This window comes from Dendrobium catenatum, unplaced genomic scaffold (assembly GCF_001605985.2).
Source record: "Dendrobium catenatum unplaced genomic scaffold, ASM160598v2 fragScaff_scaffold_1395, whole genome shotgun sequence".
Lineage (NCBI taxonomy): Eukaryota > Viridiplantae > Streptophyta > Magnoliopsida > Asparagales > Orchidaceae > Dendrobium > Dendrobium catenatum.
In genome coordinates this window covers 154,310-166,490 of record NW_021319857.1, presented here as the reverse complement: position 1 = coordinate 166,490, position 12,181 = coordinate 154,310, and the positions used below count along the sequence as shown (strand labels likewise).

Sequence of the window (12,181 nt, the reverse complement as noted above, 5' to 3'; positions counted from 1 at the left end):
TCAATTTGGAGTCTTAGCTCTGACTTAAATCTTTACAAATCTTGAGGTTCAAAATTCCCCAGAAACTGGGAAGTCCTGGATGCTTGCCATTAATTTCCAACAGTAAGCCTTGCTTATTTTCGGTGGGATGGACTCTTCCATTTATCAAGCTTCCCGAAAGGGCTGCTTATAGGAAAACATGAGTGACCTTCAACATGAAGGTTGCAAATACGAGGGTTTGCACCTAGTAGGCATGTTGCTAGAGAAGAGGGGATAGCCTTTGTGGACTTGGCTGATTTAACTGCTGGTTTTATTATTGAAGAGAAAATGAGTTGGTGTCGAGGAGTTGATTATTGTTGAAAATGATCGGCTGTCTCATTGCATTACGAGGATGGAGGAGGCGACTGCTCCTATTATTTCGATGGAAGGAGGCATGACTGGAGGGTTTGAAGTTTCGAAGGATGAGGGAAATTATCCTTTTCTTCTTGGAAGTGTCCAAGGGAGCGTGAGTGAAGCTCCTTGGTAGGAGGCAAGTATGCTTGAACAGGAGAAAGTCATCGAGGTGACTATCACCGCTACTAAGGGAGTTGCCAAAGAATTCGCTAAAGTGTGGACATTTGATAAGACGCTTGTGTAGTCATTAGACTCTTTCTCGTGTGTTTTATTTATTGATCTCGCATTTCCCCTTGGATAAATTTAGTTAGACAAAATTATTGGGAGGGTTATGTCTTCGGAGTCAATAGTTAAGTTTAAGAGTGAAGGTGAGCCTTATGTTGCTGTGGACAATGCCGGCATGAGAGAAGAAACCGCTTCTTTGAAAGAGCAAGTGACAGCCATGTAGAGCTGCCTGAGCTCAATGGAGGTCAAATTACGAGGATGGTTTTTATTAGGGTGCTCAGCACATCTTGGAATACCTTGATCGGATGCATAAACTTACACTGAGTATGGAGAGGGATCTTGTACTGGAGTGCACTCGTTGTAGCTGCTGTACTGGTTGGTTTTTTTAATGGCTACATTTATCCTGAGAATATTCTACGAGAATGAAAATTGAAAAGTTATTCTGTTGAATAGAAGTTGTTGATGCACCACTGATTTTGAAAGTTTCTATAGTGAATACTGGGAATGAGTGAGCTGTGGCTCTCCAGATCCTATAATAATGAGAGGAAATAGTGAGATATCCATGCATATTTTGATTTGACGTATCTTGAAATTCCGTGTGTTGAGTTCTCAACTATAAATAGAAGCAGTAGGAAAATGAGGGCAGATCTTTACTTCGTATCTTATATTTTCTTTGAATTTAGAATGTTTGGACCTTGCAAATGTGCGAGCAAATTTTTTTGTGAGAAGAAGTTGCCTAAGAACAAGCTAACCGTCGAGTATGCCAATTATGTTTTTTAAAGTCTTCTAATTTTCTCATGAGAGTTTCTTTGTTAGAGTGACGATGGAGGATGAGCAAATCATCTCATAATTAGACAGATAGCTAGTCATTCCCATAATCATATGGTATTAGGGTTTTTGTTCCCTTTATGAATAGATATGAAGGAAGTTTTGAACCTCTATGGGGAGGTTCCCGCCCAATTTTTACCAAATTTTGTACCAATAGTGATTTCTTTCGTTTCTTGGTTGCAGGTGTGTGACTTACCATGATCATTGAAGTTGTTTAGACATATTTTCACAACGAAGGCATTTTAAGAATTTTGCATCCAATTCTTGCACTTGGAAGGCAAGACGGTTGGCCTGGCGAACAAGGTGCGTGATTGGAAAGCAAAGTTTGTAGTGGTTATGAGTCTTTATGGGTGGAGAGTGCAGACTACTCCAAGCCCATTGCAGAAGAAGTAATTGGATCTTTTGAAACTTTCTATGTGGAGAGAGTAATAACTTAATCAAAGAAAAATATTTTGAACTTATGATGTTGAAGGATGCAACTTTTCATAAGTAGATTCTTCTAAGAAATATTGTGAATCAGAGCATATATACCCTTAATTCTCTATCGAGCTTATAAGGGTGTTAAGTAGTATTCTCACACTACCACAATTATTATACCTTCTTAGTTCCCAAAATCCTATCCATCTCTAGACATGAATGTTTTCTATTTCAAGCCCACTAAGTTTTAAATTCAAACATGACCATTACAAGAATTAAACTAATAGCGGGAGTGATTGAAAACAACATTAAATCATTACATGTTTTAGGATCTATATAAGGAAAATATACATCTTTCACATCATAAGTCCAAAACTCAAGAATTAGTTAGTTATAGAAATAATTTCACACAAAATATAATTCATTATATAAATTACAACATGTTATAAGAGTTTAAGTGAAAAAAAAACATCACTCGAAATAGCTTTTATAATCAATTGCAAACACTAGATGCTTCTCGAATTGATCTCTTTAAAGCACGATCACTCTTCACATCCATTATCTCACAATTTTGTTAAAAAAATAAATATCCTAACTCAAGATTGAGATTGACATTCCTAGCTATGAAAAAATCCAATGGAATGATCCAGGAACTAGAGATTAAAGTAATTAAGAAAGAATGATTTTTAAGTTTTCTGAGAATAAAGCTAAAAGCAAAGCAAAATAATTGATTTGTTCAAGTGTTTCGAAGTGACGACTTTTTTTTATGGCAACAATGCATGCAATTTTTGTTGCCATTTCAGATCATAACGCCTTTGCGAAACCTTGATTATTATTCTTTATGGAAAACAAATATGTCATAATAAGTCAAAGTTAAAGAAAGAAAGGAGTCCAAGAATAGCCCTATGCATTGGGTTACATGTAGGAGAAACAAAGGGGGCAGAATAACCTATGAAACACTTTTTTAATTTAAAAAAAAAAATTGCAAAAAATTCATGCTTGATCATATAATTTCACAAGCCATATCAAGCGTAAATCTCAACCATCTATTGTCTAAAAGCAAATTTGGCATACCAAAGAAGGCCATGGTATCAATTGATTGCCAACAGCCAAAAACCAAAGAACACCAGCTGAAACAAAATGATTGCAAAGCACTGTGTGATGGTTAGTTACATTAGCGCGCGTCACCTTTAAGACTGCAATGCAGCACACAGACCTTCGGTCTGTTGAGCAAATGTGCAACACAATAATTTACTTTCACCATTAGAACAAATAAGATATATTACTTATAGCAGTCTCATGCATGCATGCGATAGCCAATGATATATATATATATATATATAATTCTTTGGAAGCACTCTCATCTCGAAACCCCATTTATTGTCGACTCAGACTGAACATGTGGATCCACATGCTTCCCATTAATTTGTGTTCTTTGCCTCTGCTGAACATTAAACATGAAAGAATAATATTATTTAGAAAAAAAAATGTAATAAAATAAAAAGACGCCGAGAAGCACTGATGCACAAGAAACAATCATGTAGATTTCAATGAAATCCCCCTCTACAAGAAATTTAATAGGGTGCGATGCTATGGTCAAAGCTGAGCTTATATATCAATGGAAGCACACCATTAATTTAGATTTTATTTGGGATGATTTTCTTATTGCTTCTTAAAGCAAATTTTTAGTTGAAAGTAGCTTTAAGAAGCAGTAATAAAGCCGCCCCAAACGAAGCCTTAAAAGCTAAAATAACGGGTAATAATAACGTGTGCATATTTTATTTTTTTATGAGAAATTATTCTTCACTCTCCGATTCTCAACAAAGCTACAAGGATCCAATTCCTAAGCACAGCATTTCTAAACCCTAAAAATACATATATTTAACAACACAATAGCCAGCCTTGCGAAATCAAATTTGAAGTTAAGTTTCATACCCAATCAGTAGCATCAACAGAGTTCCCGTTCAATAGCTTGTGGTTCTCTTCTTTGGCTTTACTTTCTTTTTCCTTTGCGCTCAGAGGAAGCAGTGCCTGGTTTCCACCAGAACGGTCGGGCATTTCTATTTAGAAAAAAAAAAAAGAAAAAGATTTCACTTCATAATCTCGATTGCATATACAGTTTATACCAGATGAAAAATATGGCATGTTCGGAAAAAAAAAAAAAAAAAAAAAATGCAAACCTGGTAGTTTTGAGTCAACTAAGAAAACCACAAAGTTTACAGTATACCTAGCACCAAAAGGAAGCCAAATGAAAATAGGAATATATTTGGTAAACCGGACCAACACTTGATATTTACCATGCCACAACCACATCAACAGTATAATGTTTCCGAGAAGCAATTATAAGCAGACTCTGGGCAATAACCATTACCCACGCAAGCATCTTGACAAACCTGCATGAGTATCCAAATAAAAAATATATCCTAGTAAATGGCCAACCTTTAGACTGATCAGAAGCTATGGAAACTGAATCTGAATGTTAATTATACTACATTGGCAAGATAAGGAAATAAGGCATAATTTATTCAAGCACTGTTAGAAATTACCTCTTAGATCCATACTTGTGATACGTTCTGACAAAAACTAGTGTAAAAATCATGTGAGATGAAAATATCAAATCACCACATCCATAAACGACTCCTCGAGGAACTGCAAGCATGAATTATAGATAAGTTACAGACAATAAGATAACGCAGCTACTGATGGCAAGTACTAGCAAAACTTGTGATTCTTTGAAAGACTCAAAAGTCTGCAGCATACAATTAATAAAAAGCACTTCAAATATGCTGTTGGGAGGAGGCAGACTGGCAAGTGGTGAGCCCTACAGAGAAAAGGAACTTCAAATTGTAGTTTTTCTAATCTGTAACTAAGTGCTAAAGTCATAATCCTCTTAAGATGCAAAAAGTTATCACTCGTTACTACTGACTGTTGTTAAAGAAAAGTTTAACCTCACGACAGTGATAGTTAGGACCAGGAAGTATAGTGGAATAGAATGTAATGATCCGTAGCATTTGACAAACCTGCAAGGAACACAATCTAAGGTTAGATCTTACGTTAGGCTAATCAGTTTTAACCAAAGACCAAGAAGTACTCTAGATATCTTTAGAACTCACAATAAGACACGCCAACACCCTTGGCCATAGCAGAACCGTGTAAAAACGCTTGCTATGATATACGAATGGATGAAATGTCCACTAGGAACAACAAAAAAAAAACATCTACAAATAAGCAAACAGTTATTAAGATGTCCAAAAGGATGCTTAAAGCAGTAATATATCACCGTTAAGGGGAGTCATCTACATGAAAAGTAATAACAAGAATATCAAAAAACGTTGGTCAAAATATGGCAAGCATTACAAGATACAGCACATATTTGTTGGTAAGGAACATCATGAAAAATCAGAACATTAACCAAACAAATTCAAATAACAAAGTTTTCACTGCACAAAGTAAACAAAACACAGCGAAAAAAAGCTTTCGGATGGTTTTATTGAAGAAGCAAATAACAACTCTAAATAAAATGCAGTATATTTTTGAAATTTGTGCATGACTAGAGTCAAGAGTAGAATTAGCTGCTATTCATTTTGTAGATAAATAGAGAAGACAGAATTTCTTCTTATTCCAAGCAAAAAAGATTCGGTTATATATATGGGGATTCAAAAGCTTTCCAAGGTAACATCACATAATCATCAAAACAAGAAACAAAGCAAAACTTCACAGAATTTGAAATAAAGACTAATGAAACTAAAAAAGGCAAGAGCCATTTGTGTACATATGGAAGGAAGTAATCGCTATGAGAAAGCTAGCTTAAACGTCATGTATTGCACTCTCTAATTACCTGTGAATTGCAATTAGTAGGAGTACTATATGCAATTCCTGTCAATGATAAATTCTTGAAGTGTAAACAAGTCGCTATATGAATAATTCCACCACGTATACAATTCCCATTTATGCTTAATACCATTGTAGTTCGTTCCCTGAATCCATACAAGCATCCATGGTCAATTCCACTGGGATGCACTCCTTTGATTTCTATGATTATTAGATGACGAAATAATCAAGACTCCTCAAATTGGATAATAAATGTTTACCATTTTCAACTTGGAAAACAAATCTTTAAAATTAATTCTAGGAAGAGCCTATGAAGATAACAATAATTCCATAAGAGCCACAGTTTTGTTATCAATTTTTTATTTGATGAAGTAGTGATCTGCCTTAATATGCTTGATTTGGTCATAGTATACAAAATTCTTAGCAATGCAAATTATAGCTTGATTGTCACATGACATATGACATGGTTCAACCACTAACATAAATACTTCACTAAGAAGTCTCTTTAATCCGTTTCTTCACAAATACCATGGGCCATTGCTCTAAATTCTACTTCAGCATTGCTTCTAATATTAAAATATCGCTTTCTACCATGCCAAGTTACGAAGTTTCCCCACATAAAAGTGCAGTATCCATAAGTAAACCGACGGTCTATAATTGGAATGCCTAACCAGCATTTGTGAAAACTTCAATCTTTCTTTGTGAATTTTTCTAAAAATAAATAGGTATTTACGGGGAGTCATTTTTAGATATATTATGATTTAAAAAATAGCAACCATATAATCTTCTATAGAATAATTCATGAATTGATTGACCATGCTAATAGCAAACTCAATATCTAGATAAATAAATCCCCCAACATGTCTTCGATATTGTCCTTTGTTAATGGGGAACAATCATCTTTCATCCCAAATTTGATGTTTGGATCCTTCTGCTTTGCATCCCAACATTATTATTTCTTTTAAGAAATCAAGCATATATTCATGATGAGTAACACAGTAATCAATTTATGATATCTAGCATCTTTCAAGCCAAAAAAAATATTTAAGATTTGTAGGTCTTTTATTTAAAAAATTGTTGCTGGAAGACCTTTGATGTTATTGATTTCTTCATTGGAGTCTCCTATAAGAATAATATCATTAACATATGCAATCAAAATGCAAGATGTACCTTTAAGCAATCCCTTTATAAATATAGTATGGTCAGCTTCATATTGAGCGTATCCATATTGCTTGAACACATCAATGAATCTGTGATTCATTAAATCACGCTAGTGGACAATACTGCAAGCTATAGAACTTTTTTTTTTTAATTTGCAAACTTTTTTGATGTTTGCAGGAATGTGAAACCTATGAGGACTGTCCAAGTGGATGTCTTCTTCCAGAGCACTATTTAAAAATATTTTTTTGACATTCAATTACTAAATAAACCAATTTAAATTTATTGTTAAATATAGGAGTACCTGAATAGTGTTTGAGTTTAGCTACTGGGGGGGCAATTGTCTCTGATCGTCAATGCCACAAGATTGAGTAAACCCTTTCACAACCTGCTAAGCTATTTTTTATACTCCCACTTGCCTTGTATTTAATAATAAAAATTGGCATGTATCTTATTGCTTTTCTTCTTGTGGTAATCCAACAGTATTCCAAGTCTTATTCATTTTAAGGGCTTGTATTTCCTTCGTGATAATAAATTTTCATAAAGGAATTTTTATAACCTCGTATATAGATTTTGGAAAATCACCTTGGCTAAGATTGTTGATAAAGTAATATAAGCCCAAGAGAAGATTAGCATAGGAAACAAATTTTTGTTTAGAATGATTGGTGTATAATCTCACTTTTTTCTCAAGGCAATAGAAATTTCTAATTCTTCACTTGATAATTCAATGTTGATGGGAGGTTCAGATAGGTTCTTACCTCGAGAATTTTCTAAAGGAAACAAACTTGGGTTGGACTTCTAAATTTGTTCATAGCCGGTAAGTTGATCAATTCCTTTCTGTTTCATTTTCTTTCGAATACACAGACAAACTTAAATTTTTGTGTTGGACGAACATACTAGAAGAATAGAAAACTAGATTTGGTGGTCAAATGTTATCTTGGAAGTTAACAATGTCATAAGAAAAAATGTCCAAAGTTGTTTCAACAATACAAATAATGTCTAAAAGCTTATATTCATTAAGAAAAATCTCCCCCCAAATATTAGGTTAGGTGAAAAAAGGTCGTTACTCAAGAAAAGTAACATACATGGAGCTGTAAAAGCGCTTTGTAGTAGAAGAATAATGCCTACATCCTTTCAGATGAGATGAATATCCCATCAATATACTTTAATAGATTTGAGATCAAGCTTACTGCAATTATAGGAATGAATATGAAAATATGAAAAAAATCCAAAAAATTTTATGGAAATGGTTGAAACAATTCTAATGTTAGGATAGGAGTTTAAGAGAAAATGTACAGGAGCTTCTTAATAAAGAATCAAGTAGGATATTCTATTTCTAAGGTAGGCAGGAGTTAATACTACCTCTCCCCAAAAATGTTTAGGGACATGGGTGATGAACATGAGAAATCCGACAACACAAGCATGTGCTTATTCTCTCTCAGCCACCCCATTGTTAAGATGTCTCAACACAAGAGCTTTGATGTATTATTCTTTGACTCAATAAATATTATCTTAGGATAGGAGAAATATTTTTGAGTATGGTCAGTTTTAATACTTATATTTTGTTTTGGAATTGGATTCAAACCATAGTGTTGAAATTTAGGAATATTTGATGATTTTTTAATTTTTCTTTCATAACCAATATTCAAGTCACTCTGGCATAATCATCTCTGAAGGAGATAAACCACCCTGTCCCAATTAATTTTTTTACTCTAGATTGTCTCCAAATATCAGAGAGAATTAAGGAGAATGGATGAGTATTTTTGTGAGAAATCCTTGTATAATGTTGTAGAGTATGTTTAGAGAAATGAAAAACTTCATATGAATAATTTTTATAAATTTTATTTTTGAATAACTAAGAAAAAAGTTTCTTAAGATACCCGAAATTTAAATGACAAACATGATAGTGATAACATGTGATCATAATCTATATTAATGGTAGACGTGGCTGTGAAAGTTTAGTGCCTTAATGAAATGTCACATTGGAGGCGGTAGAGTTATTAATAAACCTATACATTATTAATCTTCTTCCCTGTGGAAAACCTAGGCGGTAGAGTTAATATTAAGTTAAGTGTTACAGAGATGGGGATGCTCAGGTGGATGAGTAGCTTTACTTTTAGAGACATGATATGAAATGAGCATATATGTGAAAAGGTTGGAGTAGCTCCAGTGGAAGATAAGATTAGAGAGTCGCCTTAGATGGATTGGTCACATAAAACTGCGGCCTTCCGATGACCCGATTAGGAAAGTAGACGTATTAGATTTGACTTATGTTAATAAAAGGTAGAGGTAGACCTAAAAAGACTTGGTTAGAAAATATTAGAAATGACATTTCTTTATTACATTTAGATGAGAATTTGACTCTTAACATGACACAATGGAGAAAAAATGATTAATGTAGCCAATCCCACAGAGTGGGATAAAAGCTTGTTGTTGTTGTTGATGATTGTTAACCTTCTTCCTTGAATCCAAATCCCAAAACTCATAATAAGAAGAAATTAAGCACAAAAGGTATAATCACAAATTAATTTATTGATAGATAAAAAGTTACAATATTGATAGATTGCTTATGGATCTTTATACAAAATAACTCCTTTCGGTTACTCTATTTCCCGAAGAAATAACAAATATTAAACCTAAAGTTACCTCAAACAAAGGCTAAAGGTTAGCCGCCATTTCATATTGTCATATAGGAGGGATGAAATCAGAGGAGAGATTCTCTTATACCATATAACAAAGATAGAATTTCTTTTTATTCCAAGCATGAAACATTCAGCTATCATACACAGGAGCTAAAAAAGCTTTCTATGGAATGATCTCATAATCATCTAAACAAGAAAACAAATTAAACCTTTCAAATTTTGAAATAAAAACTATAATGAAAAATCCTAATGAGGTCAGGTCCATCTGTATGCATGTGGGAGAAGTAATCTGATATGCTAGGGGACCCAACAACCATGAAGTGGTAGTTGTTTATGAAGGTTCCTAATCAAGAGGGTGTTGTTTAGGAAAATTATTTAGGAATGTTCCTAATCAAGGGGAGAGTTGCTTAGGAAAGTTCCTAATTAAGGAAAATTATTTAGGAAGGTTTCTAAAGGGGGGGGGTTAATTGTTTAGAAATGTCAACTAAAATATGTTTAATTGTTTAGAAATGTCAACTAAAATATGTTTAATTGTTTAGAAATGTCAACTAAAATATGTTTAATTGTTTAGAAATGTCAACTAAAATATGTTTAATTGTTTAGAAATGTCAACTAAAATATGTTTAATTGTTTAGAAATGTCAACTAAAATATGTTTAATTGTTTAGGAAGGTTTCTTAAATTATGTTTAATTGTTTAGGAATATTTCTTAAATTATATTTATATTGATTAGGAGTGTTTTATTTAGGTTATTGTGTTCTAGGTTTATTTAAGGGGGAGTTTGTCTATGGTTCAAGGTATGATATTGTTGAGTTTATTTTCCTAGTATTTGTTGTGAGTTTCTAGCGGTGTCTAGGGCTTGTGGGAGAGCTGATCTACCTCTCAATTAGTAGATCAATAGTATTTTGCTTTATTATTGAAGAAGAAATAAGAAAATCAACCCTATCCTAGTGTTACTACACTGTTTTTCTACTTGTTACCTTGTTGTTTTTACTTCCAAAATGCATCAAATTAGTATCAAAGAGATGTTTTTGGAGAGATGGCAGCAAAAGAAAGTGGATGTGTTGAAAGAAAAAATAGAACAATTCAAATCCGACATGGAGAAGTTTTAATTATGGAGAATTGGACGGAGAGCCAATTTGGAGGGATAGAAGAGATGTTAAGAAAGTTCATGAAGATGCAATCCAAAACTCCACCGATGGTTCCAATTGCTAACCCCATCCCGGAATTGACCGGGATTCCTTTTGTTGAATCTAAGGGAAAAGAAATCAGTCGGGAAGAGTTCAATAAGAAAACTTTCTTCCATTAAGAACTACCTACTAGGGCCCCAATAAGGGGCAGATTAGGGATGGGGGGATAGCAAGAAGGAGTTTTATGATGGAGGTGGTGGAGTGATTGACCACTATGGGAAGCCTTTTGGGCAAAGAGAGTGGACGACTGGAGGAGGGGGACATGCCAAACCATGGGGATTGGGTCATGTGAGGCAAGAAAGATGTGATTCCCATCCTTGATATACGAGGGAAATATGGAGGGATCACGACAACCATTACACTGGAGGAGGAATAAGCTATTAGGGTTGTGACGATCCTAGGGTCACTGCATCCTAGTATTGATGTGAAACAAATTGAATATCTTGCAGCAAGAGCTACACCTATTCATCTGAGTTCTCAAGAATTTAGTTCATATGGTGGAAGAATGGATGTAGATCCACATACTTTATCCATTCTTGGTAGTTCTCAAAATGGGACACCACATTTAGCTTCAATTTTAGGAGCTCCAAGGTGGAATATTGATGATCTCATCCATACTCAAGGGTCAAATCAACGATTAAAAAGGCGGAAGAGGCGTACGCACTGAGATGCGACTCAAGGCGAGGCGAAGCATTTGCGCGTTGAGGCTTACGCCTCATTGGATTCGGAGAAGCGTGCGCTTATTTCGCACGGGGCGTAGGCTTCAGTTCGTAACGCCTCGAAGCGAAACGAGGCACCGCTTCGATTTGTAAGTATATAGACCGAGCGGTGAGAGTCGTATAAGAGTTGAGTATTAGGGTAACATACCTGCTTCTGCTTCGGGTGAGAACTGAAAGGCGAACTCCGTCGACTTCGACGACCACAGTTCGGTCGAGTTCGAACATACCTGGAGGCGATCGAAGGTAACGATTTATTTCTTCTTCTCTTTCTTCCCGTAATCTTCCCGTCATTTGCTTCATGTCTCGCTTCTTCTTCTCCAGCTTCCTGTAATCGAAGGTTCTTTTTTCACGGCTAGGTAACGATCTTTCTTCCCGTTATTTGCTTCATGTCTCGTTTCATCAGATTGTACATGCTCGGTACCGCTTAGTGCATGCTCGGTACCGCTCAGTACATGCTTGGTACCGAGCAAGTACATGCTCGGTACCGAGCCAGACACGCTCGGTACCGAGCAAGTACACGCTCGGTACCGAGCAGCGGTACATGCTCGGTACCGAGTGGTACATGCTCGGTACCGAGTAGTACATGCTCGGTACTGAGCGGTACACGCTCGGTACTGAGCAGTACATGCTCGGTACGCTCGGTATTGAGCATATACAACAAGCAGAATTTCAAAATTACTCTTATAATATAATTTTGTTCCGGGGGCGCTGCCCCCGGAAACCCCCGCAGGGGCGCTGCCCCTTGACCCCGCGACCTGACAAGGGGCAGCGAACCCCGCCAGGGGGCAGCGCCCCCTTGG

At 35.4% G+C, this 12,181-nt stretch overlaps 1 protein-coding gene across 2 annotated transcripts in view; it reads right to left on the bottom strand.

The window, feature by feature from the left end:
* Nucleotides 1-2,867: 2,867 nt before the first annotated feature.
* The window catches only part of LOC110103603 (phosphatidylinositol:ceramide inositolphosphotransferase-like), a 25,234-nt gene continuing 15,920 nt past the window's right edge, over nucleotides 2,868-12,181 (bottom strand). The window contains exons 6-13 of one of the 2 annotated variants that reach the window (XM_020832401.2): nucleotides 4,956-5,036; nucleotides 4,791-4,862; nucleotides 4,603-4,663; nucleotides 4,389-4,491; nucleotides 4,140-4,235; nucleotides 4,023-4,069; nucleotides 3,778-3,902; nucleotides 2,868-3,286 (exon numbers count right to left, since the gene is read on the bottom strand). In XM_020832401.2, coding sequence (XP_020688060.1) covers nucleotides 3,203-3,286; nucleotides 3,778-3,902; nucleotides 4,023-4,069; nucleotides 4,140-4,235; nucleotides 4,389-4,491; nucleotides 4,603-4,663; nucleotides 4,791-4,862; nucleotides 4,956-5,036 — 669 coding nt within the window. In that variant the 3' untranslated portion in view covers nucleotides 2,868-3,202. The remainder of the gene's footprint in view (nucleotides 3,287-3,777; nucleotides 3,903-4,022; nucleotides 4,070-4,139; nucleotides 4,236-4,388; nucleotides 4,492-4,602; nucleotides 4,664-4,790; nucleotides 4,863-4,955; nucleotides 5,037-12,181) is intronic. The other variant, XM_020832405.2, reaches the window with a different exon arrangement.